At 37.1% G+C, this 25,819-nt stretch overlaps 1 protein-coding gene across 2 annotated transcripts in view; it reads right to left on the reverse strand.

The window, feature by feature from the left end:
• Positions 1–3,596: 3,596 nt before the first annotated feature.
• The window catches only part of SLAIN2 (SLAIN motif family member 2), a 66,071-nt gene continuing 43,848 nt past the window's right edge, over positions 3,597–25,819 (reverse strand). The window contains exons 7-9 of one of the 2 annotated variants that reach the window (XM_029946057.1): positions 23,523–23,600; positions 7,959–8,277; positions 3,597–6,605 (exon numbers count right to left, since the gene is read on the reverse strand). In XM_029946057.1, the coding sequence (XP_029801917.1) occupies positions 6,539–6,605; positions 7,959–8,277; positions 23,523–23,600 (464 nt within the window). In that variant the 3' untranslated portion in view covers positions 3,597–6,538. The remainder of the gene's footprint in view (positions 6,606–7,958; positions 8,278–23,522; positions 23,601–25,819) is intronic. The other variant, XM_029946066.1, reaches the window with a different exon arrangement.

Genomic DNA, 25,819 nt, shown 5'->3' on the forward strand with positions numbered 1-25,819 from the left:
GGGGGGACACAGATTCAAAGCAGGCTCCGGGCTCTGAGCTGTCAGTCAGCACAGAGCCCAATGTAGGGCTCGAACTCACAAACTGTGAGATCATGACCTGAGCTAGAAGTCAGACACTTAACCGACAGCCACTCAGGCACCTCTTTATCTTATCAGCGTTAAAGAACATTTGAAAAATTAACCCTTCCTTCTAGGAGCAACCGACAGAATCTTTGCTTAAATTGACCTGTGTACCAAGGGGAATTTATGGTGAGGACCGAAGTGTTGCATAGAATTCAAGGATAGGAATGATACTGGGCCTCAAGAACAACTGTGCCAGGGGCTCAAATACTGTCAGAACCCTCTCACTACAGATGTTCCCTCTAGGAAAATATGACCACTGACCAAAACAATCATTTTATGGGAGATGCACTGAGACATTTGTGGTGCACCTATTGTTTCGTTTGCTCATTGGGGTGAGCATCACTCTTTAGGGAACGTGGTCTTCCCTCATTCCATCTATGCTTTCAAAGGAGCTGCATGCCTTGTAATTAACCCTGATCACTTGGCCACAGCCAGCCCAGAATTGGGCACTTGACTCTGCTGGGGAATCCTATTCCTAGAAGTTGTGTTCTCGGGACAAGAGAGATCTATTTTTGAATGGGCACGCTTGAGGTAGGGTGCAGAAAGCTGTGTTTTAACAGCCAATCAGGTGGTTCCATTGAGTACAATGGAATTGTAGTCAACCAATACTTTCAATTCAGTTTGACAGACGGTTGAGGGGGTGGCAGTTCAAGTGTCAATAAAAGAAACTATATGAGAGAGCTATGATAATACAGGCTTGGTGAAGTTTTGGAATTAGTATTTGTAAACTCTTTCTGGAACTCCTCCCCCAGCAGAATGCATCTAAATGATGGCAGTGACTGTAGCGTTAAGAAAAAGTTACAGTATCAACCATGAATATGATCCCAATATCATAAGAAGAAAAATAAAAAAAGGACAACATCCTCAAATTTAAGTGGTTGTTACCTATGGAATTAAGTGCTTTTTCTTTTATAATTTAACTGTATTTCTCTAGTTTTCTATAGTAAACATTTTTCATAAGAAAAACCATCCAATGTTATAAACATACGAAATACCTATGGTGGATTTTTTTTCTAATATCTACAATCAGGAATGGAGAATTGTGGGTCATGCTTTCAATACCAGTTCATGTACACCTCTGCTCAAAAGCAAACTCACATTAAAATATTTTCTCATTCTAACTTAACAGGAGACCATGGGGGAAAAGACGGGGGGAAAACAGTTACATACAGAGAGGGAAGGAGGCAAACCATAAGAGACTCTTAAATACAGAGAACAAACTGAGGGTTGATGGGGGAGGGGCTGGGGGAGAGGGGAAATGGGTGATGGGCATGGAGGAAGGCACTTGTTGGGATGAGCACTGGGTGTTGTATGTAAGTGGTGAACCATGGGAATCTACCTCAAAACCAAGAGCACACTTTACACACTGTATGTTAGCCAATTTGGCAATAAATTTAAAAAAAAATTTTTTTATGTCATTTATTTTTGAGAGACAGAGAGACAGTGCGAGCAGGGGAGTGTCAGAGAGAGAGGGAGACACAGAATCCAAAGCAAGCTCCAGGATCTGAGCTAGCTGTCAGCACAGAGCCCGATGCAGGGCTCGAACCCACGACCGTGAAATCATGACCTGAGCCGAAGCCGGCCACTCAACCGACTGAGCCACCCAGGCGCCCCATTATATTTAAAAAATAAATTAAAAATATTTTCTTATCCTAAACAGAAGACTTTCTGCCCTTCCATTTGGCATTTTTTAAATGTTTATTTAGTTTTGAGAGAGGGGGAGAGAGTGAGTGTGTGCAGGGGAGTGAAGGAGAGAGGAGAGAGAGAATCCCAAGCACAGACAGTGCAGAGCCCAATGCAGGGTTCTAACTCACAAATGTAGAGATCTTGACCTGAGGTGAAATCAAGAGTCAGATGCCACCCAGGTGCCTCCCTTTTAGTATTGTATAAGCATATTAGATGAGCACTTAAATATTTGTTTCTGGATGGTGGGATTGCAGGATCCCAAAGTGATATGTGGAATCATTTATATTAAATGATTATTTTTGAGAGAGAACGAGGGAGTGAGCGTGTACACACAAGTGGAGGGGGGCAAAAAGAGGGGAAAAAAAATCCCAAGCAGTCTCCCTGTTGTCAGTGCAGAGCCCCGGGCGGGGCTCAATCTCATGAATGTTGACAAACGGTGAGCTCATGACCTGAGCAGAAATTAGAGTCAGACACTTAACTGACTGAGCCACCAATAGACCCCACATCATTTATATTTCTTAGTATTTTTGGTTTTTGAAGCAATGAGCATTACTTTCAAAATCAAATTTAAAATTTTTTTTAAATGTTTTTATTTTTATTTTTGAGACAGAGAGAGACAGCATGAGAAGGGGAAGGGCAGAGAGAGAGAGAGGAGACACAGAATCCGAAGCAGGCTCCAGGCTCTGAGCTGTCAGCACAGAGCCTGACGCGGGGCTCAAACCCACGAACGTGAGATCATGACCTGAGCTGAAGTTGGAGGCTTAACCGATGCTCCTCAAATATTTTTTTTAAAAGAGAAAACATTAAGTTCACCCAGTTTAGAAAAAGATTCAGCTTGAGATGGGCATGCACTTAACATAGCTTTAAGCTGAGTTGTATTAAGTAAGGCCCGAGTGAAATCCGTACCATTTTCAGACTAGCAACCAGAGTACCATTGAATCCAGTCAGACTTATATTTAGGGTCATTAAAAATATGTTAGGGGTTGCTAACTTTGGCTTCTTGCTCATGTGAACATCCCTTTCACAACTTCTCTTCAAAGTTAATTTCTCTATCAGTTATTCTGCTTTTGTAACTCAAAGCTACACTTTGATGTAGCAAACATGTCATAAGAATCTCCATATGCGTCTTCCTGTTGCGCTGGGTATATAACAAGTTTACATAAACTTCTCACTCACTGATTTATAAGTACATTGGCAGTTCATTTTAAACATTCTTAGAAGTTCTTAGATTGGCTGGATAAATATTTCAAACATGGTATCATTTTTCTATGCTGCATTAATGAGACTAATTGTAACAAAAAGGACAGTAAAAACTTCCAAAAGGGGTGTGGGGAACTAATTAAACAGTGTATAATTCTTGATATTTTCCAATTTTCCATAAGAGAAAAATGTATATGATTAACTAAATAAATATACTTGGCCTGAAAATGTATCCATTTTTTCCTTTTGGAGACTCCTATATAATAGCTTTCTGCTTACATGTGCTAGACTTTTAAAAGTAGGTATCAATTCCTAGCAGATGACAAAGTTCTAAGAAACCATCAATTTCGAGTCAACTATACATATATACTCTAAATAATCCAAATATAAAATAGCTAGGACAAGGAGACTATAACGTGGTATATTCCATCTCAGGAAGATCACGTCTGAAAGGGAAGTATGACTTGGGTCTGTGTGTTTAAAAAAAATCGGCTGAGAAATTTATTAAAATCAATCGTAGGCAACTGGGGGTAGGGAATCTTACAATATCCAGAAATTAATAAAACACTTGAAAAAACAAGTATAAATTTAGTAATAAACATTATGGTCAGGCTGTTTATTAAGGAGGCAACCACACATACAAGTTCAGCTATAGAAATGTTCGTAAATCAAACTTCATGTGATCTAAAAGGACCATGCGTAATGTCAAAAATGGACGTCTGTACATTCAATAAAAATTTAAACATACATAGTCTAGATTATTCTAGAGTTATACAAATGTCTGGGGACAAATATGTATCTAATTTCCTTTCAAAAAAAACTTTTTTTTTCTCTTATAAAAGTGATGTACTGAGATAGTTTTAAAAAGTATCTGACAATTATGAATGGTCCCCAGCTTTACAAAATGTGATTTCCAGGGCATGAAAACTGAAAAAAGTCAACTCTTTAGAGAGTGTTTCATATTATACAAACAAGTTCTGTAGAAAAATGATCCAGCAAATGCTTGAGTTAAGAATATTTATATTTTTTCCAATTTTTTTACACTTTTATTAACACACTTACAAAAAAATAACATTCAAACACTGATAAAATTAAATAACTTTGGAAGCAGAGTTCATAGCTTTCTGCTTACATATAAGTGACAATTCTGGGCTGTTGGCACAGAAAAATAATCAACATTCATAAAACCTTTACTACTATATATCGAACATAAGTTAAAATCATAGGCACTAGTTTATCAAATCCACATTTCTTCTGTAAGACTAACCACAGTGAACCCTTAGATTTTCCCAAACAGAAAAATTGGCAATACACAACGGCTTTCTAGTAAAAAGGCAATTTTTCTCTTTAGGAACCTAAAAGCCAATAGTCTGTGGTAGTACAACAGCAGGTAAAATAATGTTTTACCCAACTCAGATCCAAATACATTTTTAACAAGTGATGAAATATTTTAATAAAAAAAAATAGACATTTTTTTTCTGATGCAGCCATTTAAAAACAAAGTTAAATAACCTGAATACTCCCTTTGAAACAGAATCTAACTTAATGTAATGGGCATTTCAAATAGAGTTAAAATTCCTTGTAATTTATTAGATTGCAGCATATTTTTCTTTTGCAATGTTGCACTGAAACTGAGACCTATTTTGTTTTGTGTATGTATGGTTTTCAAGAGACAGTGGCTAGTTCTTTTACTTAGATTTTTTACATGAGATACCCCCACCCAAAGCAGATGCTTGCTTTGTACTCCTCTGAAAAGCAGTATTTTTGAGTATGTCATCATGTGGAATTCTGGTGCCATCCTTCCCTGACCCACACCATCGCCTGCACACCCAGGATCAAGTTTCTTCCTCGCACTCGTGCCACAGCACACCCGCACTGGCGGCTCCCTCCCCAGCTGCCTGCCTTGCTGACTGAGGGACTCCCTGTTGGGCAAGCTGGTAAGAAACACCAGGGTGTCATGGCCAGATGGGGGTCTTGGTTTTAAAAGTTTTGTCAATTTCTCAACCTATCAACTTCAATGCTATCTTGAATATCAAGTTTCTCATTTCTCTCTCAGTATCTTTTGCCAACTTATAGAATGTCTTTGACCAACAGGAAATGAACCTACATTCAAATCTCTCAAATCCTTTAGGTGACCTGATTGCCAGTCTTTCAGAGCCATTTAAATTAAATATTTTAAAACTGACCTCACCATGACAAATGAGAAGCCTGCTGAAGAAAGCTTTAGTCTGGTAATTGTCTAGTAAAACTGAAATAAGTGATTTCCAGGATATACCTAAGGGCCACTAGACAGCAAGTATTTAACAGGTTAGAGTCATATATAGTGGGTTTCCTTCGTTACCAAAAATGTAAAAATTAACCTAAGGCAGAATCTAAATCAAAAGGGACAGGACTTTCAAAGCATGTTTCACACAGTTAACTAGTTTAAAGTGGATCAACTTAAGTGGGATTCAGCAGACTATATTCTCCCACAACGTAACAGACCGTTGTGTCCACAGTCACAATACAACTGTCATTACCAGAGATTTTGTAAGTTTAAGTGCATAGATTTTTTTTACCCCTCTCTCTCTTTGTATGGTTTTGTTCCAGGTTGTAAGCACTGAGGCGGTGGTGTTTATATCAAGAATAAAGACACATACTACTTGCTCTTTCCTATCATGGAAACCTGCTAATAAAAACATGAGCTCTTAGTTCTCTAACAGATATAACAGCATGTGAAGAAGTTGGCTTCAATAGCAAAGGCTGTCTTTCCTGAGCCAGGAGCTATAAAGTTTAGAAAGATTGTACGACTGATATTAAGCCCTTTTGGCAATCAAAACAAACACACAGAAGTCCGACGTGCCAATGCAACATGGTGGATGCACGGTGCAACATTATCTGGTGGTGGTGATACGTGAGCTACAGCCAAAACAGAAGGTTAAAAAGTGAGTTTTCTAGTGAATCTGCAAAAATAATTTATAGAATTCTCACAAATTTAGGTATCATGTTTGAAATCCCTAGCCTAGATTTCTTCCTACCTCCACCCTCCCTTCTATCTCAACCTAGTTTCTTGGAGTACTAGTGAAACACTAGTGAAATATTTTAGATGACTAGTCAGGAAATTAGTTCTCATTAACACAAATATTTATTGATACTATTTATACAGTAAATTAGGTTGAACGTGAAGTTTTGGATAGCTTGAATTCACCATTTTCTTGTGCACAAATGGGCATTTCTCTTTGGCATCCGTTAGTTTTTTGCCCAGATATTGGCCTCTGTCAAATATTAAAAAATCAACTTAGTTTCTATTAAACAAAACTAAATGTGATTCCATGGAGAGTGATTGTATGATTACCAAACACATCTGATGTTAAATGTCATTAAAGTGCTGCTTGATCATCTCCGTCAGCTTGTGCTAATTAAGACAGAGAGGGCTGGGATCGATGAACCCCAGGAGTCCTGTCGGAACAGTCTGCATATAAAAGTTGTCTCTCGGCCTGGTGAAGGGGTCTCCGTGACGCTGTGGCCTCTGCACTCTCACCGCTGCTGCTCAGTAACAGCCATCTTTCCAACTGTCATCTCTCATGCTACCGTAGGTTTTAGGAGCTGGCAAGGATCTGAAACAACCAATTTTTGAAGTGATTTAAAAGGCTTTAAGAAACGCTACCATACATGTTAATTACTTTGCACGTGGCACCCTGATCCATGAGGCCTGTTCCAGGGATCACGGAGATCAGAGGTCTCAACAGCTTATTCGAGCAACTGTCCCACCCTTGGCATTTCTACAGCTTTCAAGTTTTACTGGGCATCAGGTGACCTCATATCAGCTTTTGGTTAACACAGCCACTACAGTAAAAGTAAGGAGGACTCTCATTTCTTCCAACAGCACAGATCACCAAACTTTTAATGAATTCTTTAATTGAGTGGGGGGCAGAGTGATGAATGTGACAGTAGAGACATAAGTGTCACCACCACTAGGGAGGCAAAATGGCCCAGGGCTTAAAAGGATGTTTCAGTCAGACATACTTAGAACTGAAAGCCTTATTAGTTGTATAGTCTTAGGCAAATTACTTCACCTCATTAAATTTTATTATTCCCCTCTGAAAAATAGGGATGATAAGAGTTCAGTGTTTATGTTTCTGTAGTGTTTAATGTTATTGTAAAAATGCAATATGGTATATAGAAGTTATTTAGCACAGTGCACAGCTGTTGCATTCTACTACTGACTTCAGAAATGTAACTCATTTATCTTAGAATGAAAGAGATACAGGTAATTCAGTTCAAATGCTTATATAAGAGGAGAGTCATTTTTTTTTCATGCAAATAAATATTTAAAGTTTAATTGTGTTTGGACTCCTAAGTTTATTGATGGTGGTGATCATGTTCCTGAAAGGCAGATAACAATTAAACAGACGCATGGTTCCCAAACTGGCTGGCCTCAGAATCACCTGAAGATTCAACAAATTACCCACCGATTTTGGCCTTCACCCCAGATCTATTCTCTGGGGGTACAACTGAGGCCTCCCTATTTATATACATTTTACAGAAGATTGTGAACTGTATCGAAGTTTGAAAACCACCTTCCTGGATTATTCTCAGATTTGGAAGCTAGAAGTTTTGTCCTAAACCTCACTCTAGCCTCTAATATGTTTCTTTAAATTTACTGAATAGCATTATATTAAAATGAAAAATATCACAGCCAAATTGAGTGGTCCTAACATTTTTTTCTAGGAGTTCTTAGAGACACCTAATCATGTTAGGTACCTGAGCAAATTTAATCTGAACCAAGTAGTATATAATACCCCAATGTCTTAAGTGATGATTTCTTTAAGACAATAATGTTTTATTCAAACTCTATGAAGACTCTAATGGGAAGCGAGTAGGACTCTACCTTCACTATCACCAGCACTAATTCCCGCCTCCCACTCTCCTATGCTCAGGAGTGCTGACACAGGACATCTGCCACTCACCTGCGCACAGGCTGTGCAAGTTTGCTGCGAGGCACTGGAATGCCCCCAGCAGAAGGGGCACTGGGTCTGGGCAAGCCACTTCTCATCACTGTTGTCCCTGCAGGTCTGGTTAGAGTAGTGCTGTTGATATTGCTGGGAGGGTTTGCTGGGACTGTGTTCTGAACCACGGGAGGCCCAGGTGAGGAGGTGGTTTGTGTGAGCTGTGTTGTTTCTTGGCCACCAGGAGCACCAGAGCCATGGTTACTAAATGCTTTTACTGGTTGCCGGAGGGCCAAAGGAGACGGTGCTGCAGGGGAGCGGAATTTGCCTGGAGAAGGTACTGAAAAATGGCAAAGACAAATCAATGTTTTTAGTAGAAACCAAGTGCCAGTGAAATCAGTGCTTTATGTTACACTTGATAACATCAGTACATCTGTAATCACAAAAACTCACTCCATGGGAATGCAAGTGAATAAAGAATATTTGTGAGCTAACACAACAAAACAATTGGTAAGCCCTACACAACCAAGCCCTTACTCAGAGGACTGTACCTGTCCTTACGACTGTGTTTTAACTATGCCAGCTAGGAATCCACAACACCGAACAGAAAAAGCACTGAAGGGTTCGATTCCACTGTAGCAACTAACCTGGGCCATATTCTAGAAATGAAAAAAAGGCTGACTACCACGTGATTGCTAGAATTCATGTAAACATGTATCAGGTAACTGGTGGCTCAAAGTCCTATATCACCTACAGTGTAACTTACGATTTGGAAACAAAACACTAAAAGCAAAACAAAACTGCCTCTATTGCTGTGCTTCACCAAGTAGATTAGTTCTAAATCTTAGGGGCATATCAGGATGTGTACGAAGTCCCAGGGTAAAGATACTACACTCTTCTGGAATGTCAATTCCACGAAGTGGTAAGTTAAAACACCTTTATATCCCCCCACCCAAAATAAATGAATATTTAATAAATAAGTTTTCAGCAGAGACATTTAAAAAAATAACTATTACAGATATATTTTTAAGGATATAAAGAGAAATAGAAACATAAAGAGAAATAAATGATTTTTAAAAGAATTGGACAGAACTTTTTTTTAATGTTTTTACTTATTTTTGAGAGAGAGAGAGAGAGAGAGAGAGAGAGAGAGAGAGACAGCGACAGCGACAGCGACAGCGTGAGTGGGGGAGGGTCAGAGAGAGAAGGAGTCACAGGATCTGAAGCCAGGCTCTAGGTTCTGAGCTAGCGGTCAGCACAGAGCCCGATGTGGGGCTCGAACCCACGAACTGTGAGATCATGACCTGAACCGAAGCTGGACGCTTAACCGACTGAGCCACCCAGGTGTCCCTGGACAGAACTTTTAAAGATGAAAAGCTAGCTAGTTTGCTAGATGGGAATTAATAGCATTTTATATTGTATAGAAGAGGCGCCTGAAGATACAATTAAGAATTATCTACACAAAAGCCTAGAGAAAATAAAAAGACTTAAAAAAAAAAAACCCAAAATGATAAACCTTCAGTGTACAACAGGTCAAGATCAGATAGTCTTATATATGCAATTGGGGTTCCAGATGGAGGGGGATAAGAGAGGGACGAAAAGTATTTGAAGAAAGAATGACTAAAAATCTTTCCAACTTAATGGACACTATAATCTCACATGTTTAAATATGTTCAAAAACACTCGGAGCACAGCAAACAGCACGGCATCAAGGAACATTGTTGCCAAGTTTCTAACATGAATAATAAGTTTAAAAATATTAAAATTCTTTTTAAAAAAAGAGGAACCAAGATAAAATAACAGACTTCTCTCAAAAGAAATGAAGTCAAAAGACAACAGAATAACATTGTTTAAAGCCTGTCAATTTAGAGTTCTATATCCAGAAAAATTAATTTTTTAAGTTTTTATTTAAATTCCAGTTAGTTAACATACAGCATAATATTAGTTTCAGGTGTACAATACAGTAACTCAGCACTTCCATACAACAGCCAGGGCTCATCACGAGTGTGCTCCTTAATCCCCATCTTCTGTTTAACCCGCTCCCCCCCACCCCCCCTCTGGTAACCATCAGTTTGTTCTCTACAGTTAAGGGTCTATATCTCCGTTTGCCTCTCTCTTTTTTCTCCCTTTGTTCATTTGTTTTGTTTCTTAAATCCCACATATAAATGAAATCATATGGTATTTGTCTTTGTTTGCTTAACATAATACTCTCCTGCTCCATCCTGGTCATTGCAAATGGTAAGATTTCATCCTTTTTTATAGCCAAATAATATTCCATAGTGTTATGTATGTGTGTGTGTATATTTATTCAGAAGTCGATGGACACTTGGGCTGTTTCCATAGTTTGGCTACTGTAGATAATACTGTTACAAACACTGGGGTGCAGATATTCAAAACTATTTTTCAAAACTAAAGTCAAACTATAGTCTTTTAAAGACAAACAAAAGCTGAGAAAAGTTATTGCCAGCAATCTTTTAATCTTTTACAAAAAGAAATGTTAAAGGAAGTTCTTCAGTATAAGGAAAAGAATACCAAATGGTAACTCTGATCTTTATAAAGTAATAGTGTCAGGAATGGTAAATACATTGGGAAACATTGTATTTACAGATCTTTAAAAAAATTATTTTTCAGTTTCACTACAAGGTAACGATTTAAAATAAAAATAAAGACATACGCTGGGATTTAATATACACACAGAATAAAAATAAATGACAAAGTGGCAAAAGGAACGGGAAGGAACGGAAATACACTGTTACAAGAGTACATTATGGGGCACCCGGGTGGCTCAGTTGGTTAAGCATCTGACTCAGGTCATGATCTCATGGTTTGCGAGTTGGGAGCCCTGCGTCAGACTCTGTGCTGATGGTGCTCAGCCTGCTTGGGATTCTCTCTCTTTCTACCCACTGCTCTTTCTCTCCCTCAAAATAAATAAACTTAAAAAAAAAAAAAAAGACTCTTCCGTTACAAGGAAGTGGCATACTACTTGAAAATAAACTGTAATACATTAAATATGCAAAACAGTGATGTATGAAAAGTAAAAACAAAGATCTGATGGGACAAAGAGAAAGCAAATTGTGAGACAGTAGATTTTACTTTTAATTATTTATTTAAATGTTTATTTTCTGAGAGACAGAGTGTGAGTTGGGGAGGGGCAGAGAAACAGGGAGACGGAATCTGAGCTGTCAGCACTCTGGCCTGGGCCAACTTCTGATGCTTACCCGACTTAGCCACCCAGGCACCCCAGGAGATTAAAAAACCCCCATACTGATAATTGCATTAAATACGAATAGTAATCACTCCAATGAAAAAGTAATGATTGCTGGTATGCATAGAAAAGCAAGAGCAACATGCACTCTAAAAGAAACACATTTTAGACGTAAACACATAAGTTACAAGAAAAAGGACAAAGATAACATACAAAATTGATCATGAAAAAGCTGGAATGTCTATAATATTAGAAAAAAGATTACCATCAGAGATAGAGTTCATAGGTTAAAGGGGCTGATTCAGAAGAGAGCATAAAAATTCTGGGTATATCCCAAACCAGATGTACAAAACACATGAAACAAACGGACATAACTGAACGGGGGTACAAAAGTCTGGTTAGATATTTCAACACTACTCCTCTCTCAGTAACTGATTAAACAGAAAATCAGAAAGGACACAGAAGATGAATCAGCTTGACCCCGACAGAACACTCCACTCACGTGATCACAGTTCAAATATTCATCAGCAGGTAACGAGTAAACGAATTGTGGTATGTCCACACAGTGAAACACTGCTCAGAAATAAAAAGGAGCAGACCACTGGTACAAATGGCGACTCTAAAAGTTATGCTGAGGGACGCCTGGGCGGCTCAGTTGGTTAAGCAGCTGACTTCAGCTCAGGTTATGATCTCACAGTTTGTGGGTTTGAGCCCTGTGTTAGGCTCTGTGCTGACAGCTCAGAGCCTGGAGCCTGCTTCTGATTCTGTGTCTCCCTCTCTCTCTGCCCCTCTCCTGCTCACACTCTGTGTCTTTCTCAAAAATAAATGTTAAAAAAAAAAATAAAAAATAAAAAAATAAAAATTATGCTGAATGAATTAAGTGCCAGACATAAAACAGTACATACTGAAGAACTCCATTCATATAAAATTCTAGAAAAGGCAAATATAGTGTATGATAATAGCAGATCAGATATTTGCTTGAGGTTGGGAGGACTCACTGGGAAGGAGTACAAGGAAACCTGACAATGGAAATGCTCTAGGATGTTATGTGAATGTGTAGTTTTGCTGAAATTCAAGTTTTGTGTTTAAACTTCCACCTGAATACTCCTGACTTTACAAAAACTCCATAAGGGAGTCTACAGTAGAGCACAGCTGAGAAGAATGCCTCTTGAATCAATCATGTCCAGTCCCCAGCAACTATTACAGTCTTCTCTGGTAGAAAACTGAAGATATCCACAGGGACATCTGAGTTCCCCTGAATTGCAAATTCCATGATCTTCATAGATTTTTTTTACCTTACACAACCCATATTCCCCTTTGTATAGATCGTGACTATAAAAATATTTTCTCAATTCCATTCTCTACAATCCCACCTTTGCCTCCCTCGCCAGAGTAGTCTCTACCCGGAGGGTGGTGTCTTCCTGGAGGGTGACCAAGGCTCCGAGGCTCCAGTTCATCTAGCCACTACCTAACGCTGGGGCCTAGACCTGCTGCCTAGTACCAACTCTAGAAAAGCCACCTGTCGTCCCAGCTTTTCCAGTTGGGAGTCTTTCAACCACGGTTTTGTTCTGGTGAGGACGCAGATTTCAAATAGGAACAAGAATAGTAAAGTTCAGAGGACCATACTTTTCAGAGTATTTTGGAAAAGTCTGAGCAGTTGGGGAAGGAGGGCAAGGAGGTCAGATTAAGAGATGCACTAAAGCTACTGTGAAAGGGCAATTTGTTACATGAGGGCTGACTGAGGAGTTCAAGTCTTCCTTCTTAATGGTGACTGATACAATGAAGCTAAGAGTGTTGCATTTCTTTTTTTTTTTTAATTTTTTTAAATGTTTATTTATTTTTGAGAGAGACAGAGTATGAGCAGGGCAGAATCAGAGAGAGAGGGAGACACAGAATCCGAAGCAGGCTCCAGGCTCTGAGTTGTCAGCACAGAGCCCGATGTGGGGCTTGAACCCACAAACCATGAGATCATGACCTGAGCCAAAGTCGGATGCTTAACCGACTGAGCCACCCAGGCGCCCCGAGTGTTGCATTTCTACAGGACACACACTGGGGTAGATCTCTAATGCTTTGAATGTCTTACCCAAACCTTAAACTGAAAATAGGCTTTGTGGAAAGTATCTTTTCCTCTGGAAAAACTTCTGTTAATAGTTATACCAGGGAAATGATCTCCTGAAATTTTTTAAAAATGTGAATCTCAGACTTCCACGTGGGGAAAACGGGATAGATGTATTTTTCCCTGTTTCTCCCACATAAGTAGCAGAATTTAAAACCCTGGGCATGATATACAGTACAGCCATAAAAAACTGTGATGTGGAGAAGAAAAAGGAAGATTGCCTAGGGACCTTGGGATGTGAGGAATGACATGGTAATGAGTTGCAAGGATTTTCTTTTTGCTACATATATCCCAGATTGAGGCTGGAAAAGCTGGCAATTTGGAAAAGTCATCAGATGTGACAGACAAAATAAAAGCCAACCCTCTCCAGCCAAAGAACTGGGAAAGAAAACTTTTACATGATAACTGTTCTCCTCTAGGCAAACACCACAAACTGCACTCTTACCCCCATCAGCAAAGGCCAGTGAGATATCTAGACTTCTGTCCTTGTGAAGTTTAACAAGGTGTCACAACACCTTCTCTAGGAAGGTGTCAGACAAGACAGTACTCAGATGTTCTCTCCTCCCTCATGGGTAGTTGTCAGAGGAGGCCCGTGGAGAGTCAGGGCTCTGATGATTGCTCAGTGGTAACAAGGCCGCCTCTACCACAGTGTGAGTGGAGACCCACTGGGGACCCAGAAATCTGACCTCCACCCACCTAGCCTCTCCCCTTTGGATGCCAACAAACACTGAGTAGAAAACCTGGGCTTCTATTCCCACCTACCAGAAATGAAATGCTCTCAAGCCTCATCCACCAATGCATGAGTAGTGTCAGAGAAAGAGATATAAAACCAGAGATGTAGTAACAAAAAAGAAAACCAGACACCAATACCCCTCATGAATATAGATGTAAAACTCCTTAAGTTATCAGAAAATAGAACTCAGTGAGACACACACACACACACGTATATAAATCATATACCATGATCAAATGTTTATTCTAGAATGCAAAATTGGTTCAATATTTGAAAAATCAATATAATCCACATCAACAGGCTAAAGGAGAGTCACATGATCATGTCTACTGATGCAAAAAAACATCTGACAAAATTCAACACATATATTCATGAAAAAACTTCTGAGAAAAACAGGAATAGGGGGAACTTGAACTTGATAAAGAGCATTTACAAAAAAAATCTACAAATACCATTATACTTAATGGTGAAAGATTGCTTCCCTTCTAAGATCAGAAACAAAAGCAAAAATATATGCTCTCACCACTCTTATTCATAGTGCTAGAAGTTCTAGCCAATGCAATAAGAAAATAAAATAATAGGTACATACATTAGAAAGAAACATTCTTTGTGACTTACATCAAAAACCCAAGGAATATACAAAAAAACCCCAATTTCTAGAGATATTGAGTTCAGTAAAGCATAGGATGGAAGAGTAACATAAAATAGACTGTATTTGCATATAGCAGTAATGAATTAGAAACCAAAATAAAACATGCAATAACACTTGCATTGCTCACCCCAGAAAGAAATACTTAGATGTAAATCTAATAAAACAAAACTCAGCAAACAAATCTCAGCAAGTATCACAGGTTAGCTATGAAAATCAAATGAGCAATAGCTATGTAGTTGGTAAAATGTAAAATATTACACAAATTGTAAGGCATACTACATCTGTGCCTTCCTTATCTAAGGAATGTTAGTGCCCTTCAGCCTGTTGCATCTGAGTTCTCTGGAAAGATATTCAACAATGCCACTCAAGACAGTTTCCTAGGCCGTCCTTATAAATTAACTAAAATACAGAGATTAAGTTAGACTCTACTGTCCAAATTAGTTATGACAATAGGTTCCAATTTCTCTTTATTAATTTTGGATACTTAAAGCATAAGATGCAGGCATGTTATCTACTCAGAGCAAGAATTAGAACTCTATTTATAAAACTGACAGATGACTGAGAATGCTAACTTTGGTATCAAGTTAAGTCACCTCTAAAATGAAATGGTGGGTGATATGAGGATTCATATTTTTAAAATAATCATTATCTTTTAATAAGCATTTAAAAATATTGTAAGCTTTCTAACTGAGATTTAGGAACTACCACAGGCACGTCAGAATGGGAGAAACTGAGTAAACTATGTTCTGTTTTTAGCTTCTTGATAAATATTCAGAGAATGTTTTATAAATTATATATCTCAAATGTATATAGCAATATTAGATACTCCAAATGATTGCCTTCACAGTGATGTGTCCTAACTATAAATTCCATTAATTGCATTATTGTTAAAAACACAAAATATCAAGTATATAGTTTATAATAAAAATACACATATTACCAAACTCTGACCACTATGACTAATGGGGAGTAAAACACCGATAAAATATACATGCTATCCATCTATCTAACAAAGATTAAGAACAAAAATACTTGTCAATTCTCCCTAACTACATTAAGTTACACAATGACAGTTGCTCAGTGGTCTATGCACCCTCAGTTACTGACATAACAAAGTCTTAAAAATAAGTTCTGGTTATTAAAGATTGCAGAGATTATGTAAATATGATTCTCTCGTTACAGAGTCAAAGAATTCTTGCTATAAGAGCTACGAGTAACTACTCTAACCTTTTCACTGTGCAGAGAAGAAAAATTGCCACGATCATAGAGATCAATTGAGCAAATAAGCAAGAAAGTCAGGACTTGAACCCAGGTCTCCTCATTCCCAGACTGGTATTCTTTATTGGGAACCAAAGGAGAAACGCTTCTGGGAGTAGAAAAAAAATGTTATTTTCACCATTTTTATTTTCAATTAGACTCAAAGTTTATTTCTGAGGCTACTAGTATCCCAGGCATGTTTCAGAAGACATGAAACCAAGGCCAATTAAATTTGTAATGACAAGTAATCACTAAAAAATAAATAAATAAGTAACAACAATGCATAGAACCCTCTGATTTCCTCTTCCATTACAATACATGACTCACTATTATTTTTGTAAGCACACAGGTATCCTGCCAAGATTTATTAAACAATATAAGAGGCGAAAGACACCCCTGGGAAGGGGCTTCATTAGGCTTTCTTCCATACAATCCAAAGAGATCGACAGATATGAATAAATAAGCTATTGGCAAATACTTGTAATATTAGCAGCATTTTCAAAATAGGCAAAAAGTAGAAACAACTCAAATGTTTGCAACTGACAAATGGGTAAACAAAATTCCATATATCCATACAATGGGATATTATAGCACACAATACAAAGGAACAAAGTACTAATATATGCTGAAACATGATGAACTTTGGAAACATCAGGCTAAGCCAGTCACAAATATGACATATTACATTACATGGGTCCATTTATATGAAATGGCACAGGTATAGGCAAATCCACAGAGACAGAGAGATGAGTGGTAGCAAGGGGCTGGAGGAAGTGGGAAATGGGGAGGGACTGTTAACAGGTATGCTGTTTCTTATGGAATCGATGAAAATCTCTAAAGCCAAAATAATTGCTCAACTCTGTAACTATATTAGGTAACACTTTACAAGGATGAATTTTATAAGGAGGGAAGGGGAGTAAAGGGAAATAATCTCAGAAAATAAGCAGCCATATTTTTTAAGTCTCCCAAAACAGAAGAGGGATCTCTACAGCCATAAAATTAGAAAATCTGAAATCAAGCTCTCTTTCTAAACATTTAGAAAAGCCAATTTCGAAGAGAAATGAGCAACTGAAAAAGCCTGAGGCCTAATCTCACGTGAAGTCACTATAAAAAAGAGAGAAGGAACAGAATAACATTTTTACTAATGTTAGAACCTTGCCAGAAATCATGTCCACTGTGCATACACAAAGACAAAAATTATAATCTAATATTTCATATTCTAAAAACATTTAAGAAAATGATAAGAGATATGAAGGAACATCATAAATCAGAATGGGAAACACTCAAAAATGAGATGATGGAACACAGAAAAGAATTGGGCATAAATCATTCCGAAATGAAGTCTTAGAAAGAAAGAACACAAGAGTCACCACATGTGATAGATTATGTTTTAAGAGAAACAGACAATGAAAAGCAACTTTTATAGAACAGGAAGAAATGAAGAAAGATGGAAAAGGATTTGAGGGAAGGCAACAGATACAGAAGACAGGCACAGAATATCCAACATATGTCCATTGGGAGTGCCCACAAAAAAGAAAGCCAAAGCAAGAGGACAGAATATTAAAAAATATAATTCAAAAGGACCTTGTCTGAAATTTAAAAATATGTGCAATATCATACAGAAAGAATATATCACATATCTGGGGAAATTAACTCAGAACGACCAACATTAAGAAATATTCTCATAAACTACTGAACTTTAAAGAAGAAAACATCCTTTGGATATCCAGATAAGAATACCAAACGAATATAACAGAAACAACTTTTTATTCCTGACAAAAATGGAGTAATATATTTAAGACATTCAAGGAAAGAAATTATGACCTAAAGATTTCATATCTAGCTAATTAATTTCAAATAAAAAGAGCAGACAAACTGTCATCAACACACAAAAACTGAGGGAATGGACACTGTTTCTATAACTTCTTTTTAAGGAATGTACTAGAGAATGAGCTTCAAACAAGAAAAATGATTGGTGGAACAATAATGTACAGACTAGCAGTAGGCATCAAATATATATTTAAGTGTAGAGATACAACTAAATGAGGTACATAAAAGAGTACAAATAACTACTTAATTTGATAATGTATAAAAACAGTGTAACCGTTACAAAAAATAAGGAGCGAGCATATGCAAAAGGCTTTATAAACTATTTTCAGCAATCCCATTGTATGGTACTATGCTAATGTTTCCCCCAGATTTTGTGTAAAATACGGGATAAAACAAATTGTTAAATGATATTCTAGGGGCACCTGGGTGGCTCAGTCAGTTGAGCATTCAACTCTTGATTTTGGCTCAGGTCATGATCCCAGGGTCATGGGATTGAGTCCTGCATCAGGCTCTGTGCTAAGGGTGGAGCCTGCTTAAGATTCTCTCCCTCTCTTACTGCTCTTTTCTTCCCTCTGAGTGCTCTCTTTCTAAAATGAATGCATGAATGAATATCGTTCTATGTTGGTGAGGGACAGGATTCTCAGAACAAGATAAAGATACAGATTTAAATTAAGAGATTAAGTAATTACCTTTAAGCCCTGAATTTGAGTAGGAAGTATCAGCATGACTCATTAAGGTATTTGGTTTTTAAAAACCATGTAAACACAAATGTACACATACATTTACTAGTTCTAGTAACTAAAAAGATCTTGAAACAATGACCAAGCCAATAGCAATTAGTACAGCTAAAAAGTCAAATTTTGGGGGTGCTTATGTGGCTCAGTGGGTTAAGAGTCTGACTTCATCTCAGGTCATGGTCTCACCATTCATGAATTTGAGCCCTGCATCAGGCTCTGTGCTGACAGCTCAGAGCCTGGAGCCTGCTTTGGATTCTGTGTCTCCCTCTCTCTCTCTGCCCCTCCCCGACTTGCATTCTGTCTTTCTCTCAAAAATAAACATTAAACAATTTTTTAACTAAAATTTTGGTTTTGATATATTATTTCCTACCAAAAGAAATCAGGATTTTTAAGAAAAACAACTAAATCCAGATCTGTGGCAGGAAATGTACAAATGTCCCATACCAGTAGGCAAGAAGTTATCAAAGACTACTAGGGTTGTGTCAAAAAAAGACTTAAGTGTCAACTTGAAGAACCAAAGTTGGAAAAATATCCAGAATGAATCAAAACACATAAAAAATGTTTAAATCTGTAAGTTCATAATGATATGTATTTAAGAAAAATATTGGTCACCCTTGGAAGATGGTAAATTGCTAATTTATTTTGTAACTGGTAAAAAACAGTGAGAAAGAACAAGCATTTATTCAGAATTTTCTAGTGAAAGTATATTGCTGGATGCCCAAAGGAAAAGATTCACCACCCCCCCACTATATGTATTTAGGATGTTAGAACTGAAGTAACCCAATTCAGCAATACCTAGTAAAGTAACGACATTGGCATCAAATATCAATGACTGCTAGTATCATAAAAAAAGAGGCAATCTTGTTTTATGCACCTGTGGTTAAAGAAGCACCAACACCTATCAGTCTTGCCCAAAACAGCAAAACTGAATCCAGTTAAGCATTTAGATCCAATTACCAATTTATGAGAAATACAGAATAATCTGCTAAACTACACCATGGAAAAGAGATCAGCAAAATCCAGCCTGTGTTTCTACATCCACACCTCCAGGACATGATCTGGCGGCTTCTTCAAATGAACAAGGGAGAGTAAAGAGTTGGAGGAGAACTATAAATTAAGCAACACTAAAAAAGACATACATTAAAGAGGCAAAACTATAGCGTCATTACTGGATGATAAAAATCATACAGAGAAGTAAGGAAGTGACTGTTATAAAAATTCAGAAGAAAGGCTACGGGGTGGGGGAGTGGGTTAAGAGAGGACTGTGTGTGGAAGCAGATTTTCTGAAGCCTCAAGTTAGTCTTCTTATAAAGGGGTTGCTTTAATAAGAATTCATTAAACTTTGTATGTATTATATGGTTTTCTGAATATGAGCTATACTTTAAAATAACACAAATTTAAATAAACAGATTTATAAATTAGAAATCCTTTTAATTTATTAATCTTAAGTTCTTAGAAAAATGTACTAGAGTATACGAAAGGACAAATCAAAAAGTTCTATAATCTCAGAATATGGAGAGAAATATTTTAAGATTAATGTATAACTTGAGGGAAAACTAGAAAGTAGACAAAAAAGTGTACTAAGCTATAATTTTACTATTATAAAAATTGTTTACTCTAATGGTAGCACCATTTTTGCTTTAGAAACTTGGGGGCTAGGAGGAATAAAAATATAATGAGATTAGCTGGAATCAGGCGATCTTTGAAGGCATTATAGTTGTAACTTTATTATGCTAAACTGCAGTCAGTATTTAATGAGAAAAACAAAGGCACAAACTTTAGAGAAGAGAAAATTCTGACTTAGGACTTTCTCAGCAAAAGAAACATGTAGTCAAGATGTAACTAAAGATGATCTTGGAAAATCACAAAAAACTTATCAACTCTAAATATAAGTAAAATCTATTCAATTATTATTCCAAAAACAGCATGAAATGGCTAACAGGAATTTGTATGTTTGGAGGGAGACCTGCACCCTCTCCTTTTCCATTCTTTCAATTTTACAAAATCATGGGAAGCGGGGCAACTCCTATCATTTTACCTGTATCTAAAAACTCTGTAAGGCAGAGGCTGGCTTTGATCAAAACTATGACAGCTAAAAAAAAGTAAAGGACTAGAAGGGGGGATGGGGAGAGAAGCATATAAGGAGTATATCCTGTTTATGATCATGAAGATTCAATAAATACTTGTGAACGGAGGAAAGGGAATACAAGAAATTTTAGATTTTGGATCCAAGATAATGGCAAAATTCCTAGGTTCTCCATTTTCAGACAGTCTGCTAACAAACAGCATTTTAAAACTCCTATCAATACGGCCTCTTATAAACACTATTTCACTTTGAATATTCAAAATATAGTGAAATACAGCAGTACCGGACAACCACTATTGAGTCCTTAGTTGCCTCTTACTTCTAAAGTACATCTCTACATTGTATTTGTCCTGATCTATGCAATCACTTTTTCTAACTAATCTTCATTTTTTCCCTCTGATTTGGTGAGGTCTCTACTTTGTTTACTTCCTTTTCACTGAGGAATGAATAATATCTCTTTGTCAAAGCAGTTTAAGCAGTCATGCCTATGAAGCCTTAACAATACACAATGAATTTTTTCTTTTCTTCAAAGAGAGAGATGGGCTAAAGAAACGTACAAACAAAAAACCCTGCAAGAAGAAAATGAAGAGGAGTGTGTCCGGGCTTCCCTGAGTTAGTGGTATGATTGTGTTCATTCAACAAATGTTTATGGTGTGTCCCCTTGAGCCAAGCAACACAGCTTTTACTTCTCTTCCCAACTTCAAACTCCAGCTACTACTAAATGCAATTAAAATCAAAGTGACCAAATTTCTAATTGTTAAGGGAACCGCCTTCTCCCTCTTCCCATGATCCTGTGAGTCCTTAAAATAAGTACACTAACTTTCGAGAAGATATTATAGGCTTATCACAAGGATGGAACAATTGATTTATGTGATAATTTACTGTCTAGTCCATGTTTCTTCAGTCCAGGTTTACTGTGCCAAAGGTACCTATGAACACATGGTATCTGAATCTCATCTGCCTCACATCCCTAACAAGAATAGAGAATACCACAGTCCAATGCAGACTCCTCTTTTTCAAAATCTAGGTGTGAAGGAAAATGAGAAAACCCACTTGGCCTTGGATCCAGGAGGTATTCTCCGATTCAATTTTACCAGTAATTCACTTAATATTTTCTTTTTCATGAGGCTTGTACTCAAGACCCCAAGATCAAGAGTTGCATGCTCTACCAACTGAGCCAGCCAGGTACCATTAACCTGCTATTTCAAATCCTACTATATATCTGTGTCCATTTTTCAATTGGTTCACAACTTCTAGTCGTATAAAATGATCATCCCCAACCCATAATACCAACCAAAAAATATGAGTCTGGATTAGGTTAAATAAGAGATTAAATAATATGAAACAACAAAACCCAACACACACACATAACAAACTTTTTGCCCTTTATTAAGTCAACTAGGTAGCTAGAGGTGCCAGGAATTATGAGCTACGGTTTTCCTGTCATCTTATCATAGAGGGTGAGAGTTTGGTGGCTTAGAGTCACAAAAATATGTAACCTTCACGGGCAAAAAAAGAAAAAAAAAGTTAGCCAGAAGTTTTGATCTTCTTAACCTAAGAAACAGGAAAAAAATCCTTAAATAAAAACTGAAAATTATTTAAACCTATCTGATTCCCCTCATAATTATAAAGTAGCTTAAAGAGGCAAAGACAAATAAATAATATGTAAACTTAAAATCCTCTGCTTTATTATGGTATTGTAATCATTTACACTGTTTTAGACATCACAGTCCTTTTGTGCTCCTGTTTTCACCTACTTCTCACCTCCTAGAAGTAGTCAAAAATACCCAGTAGTCTCAAAAAAAGGAAGTGTAAGGTCGTCAAATAACTTCTATAAAGACCCTTTCTATGATTCCTAGTAGTCACCTTTTCTACCAAAAGAACATGTAATATCCACTTCGTTATATCTGACAATGGCACCAAAAGACACCTATACTGGAGGACTGTGATCAACTTCTGGTATTCAAAACACAAACATTCATATATCCAACATTTCCATTCGACTATTCTCTTTCCTTCAGATTCCATTATCTAAAACTATTTCCTGAAGTTATAGTTAATCCAAGTCATTGCCAAAACATTCACGCATTAATGAACTTGCTAAAATATTTCAGAACTTCAGTACCCATATTAACCAAATCTTTTTCTTTAACAAATCAAAGCTCATACCTCCTTTTTCTACATAATGTCCTTTATTACTTTATCCTTCCCATATATCTTTGTTATTTATTGAGTTCTGAAGCTGTCAGGAAATCTACATGTCCTGAATAGGGACTATTTTTCCTCACTGCTTACATTTGTTATGACCCATTTCCTCTGAGGCTTCTGTTCATTCTTATTACTGCTGGTCTATACGATTCCACGCTATTTCCCCAATTCAACTTCTTTCTAGCTGCCCACACATCCAATCTCTTCAAACCACATGATAGCTTTGGTGTCCAACCTTCATATACTCCTTCAACTCTCAGTTCTGGAAAAAAGCTACCACTCCCATAAATGGTCCAAACATTATCAGTTCACTGTAACAACTTGTGATTTAATGTTTATCAATTTCTAATATGAAAGCATTCCCATTTCATACTACAGATAGGTATATCCAAAACTCAAAAGAGAAATTTACATACAGAATGTCTGGCATTTGGTTCATTTTAAAGTTTATCTACATGAAGTTAAAACAATGACCTTCAGTTTTAGGTTGATAAGAAAAACGATAAATTCTCTAATAGAAAATGTTACATATCATTTATTCCTTTCAGAAGAGCAACCCAATACGTACCTCTTGAAAAAATGAGTTTCTTCTGGATTTATCCACGTAACAGAGAATGAATCCATATTAGTTTATTAAAAAAAAAAAAAGACTAAAACGTGCCCTATGGACATCACTGACTCGGTTTGCCAAAAGATATGAGATTTAACTAACTGTTAGACCATTTGCTGAAATGTAAAACTCAGTAAGAGGCTGTAGTTACCTCTTTTTGTAGATGAAGTTTGAAGCAACTGTTTGGCTTTGAGGGAAGTACGAGGCAAATTTTTCAGCCTTTGCGAAGCTGTTGAAAAATAAGGAACTGTAATATTTGCCTGGAAGGACAAGATAAAGGCTATAGCTTCTGCAAACTTGAATATTTTAATACATACTTGAAATTTTATCAAGGAACAGAAACCATAAGGTGAAAATATGTTAGGCTCCTAGAAGCAGAGGAATCTGAAAATGATGCTTAGTGCATTAAGTTGGAAAGGAATAGGGATGGAAAATCTTAGTGCAAAGTGCATACTTTCAGAAACAGTTTCTTAGAGATGAGAAAACCTACAATATGTAAGCCAACCAAAATATCAAAGAGAAAACAAACCACCGGCAAACATGCTACAGGATGCAAAGAATATAAAGCTAATTAAGTGAAAGTGATGAACACAAGCACACAGTATAGAATAAAATAAAAGTAGTACTTGTTCAATGCAAAAAAGCAGACTTTGGCAAAGCAGTTATTGTTAGATGAACTGTCCTAACATAAAACAGTAATCTCCATACTCAAAAAGGAGAAGAAAACTCAGAACCAGGCAGGTCCTCAAAAGAGTCAAAATCCAGTGGCTTTAATACATTTAACATCATCTTGTTGTAGAATAAAATTAATTTGTACTTAAGACTTTGAGTAGTAACATATCTGGCCTGTGCACATATTATGTGGGGTGGGAAGGGTGTGTGGAGGGGTGCACAGTGTGTGTTGGTGGGGTTGATGGGTTTGGAGGAGTCAAAGTCTCTCCTTCTTAAAGTGATCAATGAGGAGTTCTAAACTTTCTTCAAAACTCCTAATCTATTAACTGCAATGAAATTCTCAAAATTGGCATATAAGTAGCAGCTCAGAGCCATCTAGAGTTAAAACTCACTATAGTTTCACTTAACTGAAAAGTCCCAAACCTACCAGTACATTTAAGTGGTTCTAAAATGTCACTCTACTGATTTGAAAGTTGGACTTCATATTACCTCTAGGATTCATACGCCAAGAGAGAGAGAAGAAAGAGAAAGAGAGAGATCCCATAGTCATAAATCTGGCCTGCATTTAAACAATCATTGGCTTGATAAGGAATACCTGATAATACCATCAGAGAATTAAGAAGAATTTCTCTTTTGCTCTACTGCTTAACCCTACCAATGCTGAAAAACTGTTTCCCTACCATCTGAGAGTAAATATTTTAAAAGAGCAATAAATGTTTGTGATTCCAAATTTGCAGTGCTCCACATGTTACTGTAGTTGGATAACATGCCAAGTTAGCTTACATTTTCCTAGGAAGACTAGTAAAAACTTCTCCAAACCTAACAAAAATCAGTTTTTCAATTGCCTTATACCTACCCCACAGAAATACAGGATGCTATCATCACTGAATATTCTTCACTTACATGTTTATTCATATATCCTTTCAACCATTCACAGGGCCATTCATTTACTCATTCATTCACTGCTGTTTTCATTCTTTCAAATAGTTAATTACCTACTTTATTTCAGGTCCTGTTTTAGGTACAATGGATTTGTTTAATAGACAACCAGAGAGACAAAATTCCTACTTTCATGGAACTAACATTCTGAAAGGAAAGGGGGAAATAAACAATAAACAAAGAGTCAAATAGTCAGATGGTGATAGCTGCTAAGGAGAAAACTAAGTAGGGAAGGCAGACAGGGAATGAGAGATTTAAATTGCAATTATAAACAGGGTGGTCAGGAAAGAGTTCCCTGAGATGGCATTTGCACAAAGATCTGGATAAAGACAGGAAGCAAGCCATATAGGTATCTGGGGAAAGCACTGTAGACAGAAGGAAAGGCAATGGTAGAGGACCTGAGATAAGAGTGTGCCCAGGAACAGCAAGCAGGGCACTATGATTGGAATAGAGTAAATGAGGGCAAAAGGCAACCAACTTTATGTACGCTTGCAATCCACAATACCTATTAACAGCCGAGTTTTTTAAAATAAGGGCTTACCATCAAATATCATCTATAATTTGTTTTGGGAAGGTCCAACTTAAATTAATAGCTATGATAAATACCTCTAATGAACTTTATCCCTCAAGTTTTATGGGTCACAACATGAAAACGATCCGATGGGAATCTGAAGAATCAGACTGCAAATAGAATCAGGCAGTGTACTCTAAATTTATCTGATGCAAATCTGACAGAATGAAATGAGTGGTTTTCATAAGATACTACACAGCTCGTGTTACCCTTAAATAAGAAAACTAAGTTTTTAATCTAAATTTATTTAACTTAACTAGATCAGT

The sequence above is a fragment of the Suricata suricatta genome, chromosome 1, assembly GCF_006229205.1.
Source record: "Suricata suricatta isolate VVHF042 chromosome 1, meerkat_22Aug2017_6uvM2_HiC, whole genome shotgun sequence".
In the NCBI taxonomy this organism is placed as follows: Eukaryota; Metazoa; Chordata; class Mammalia; order Carnivora; family Herpestidae; genus Suricata; species Suricata suricatta.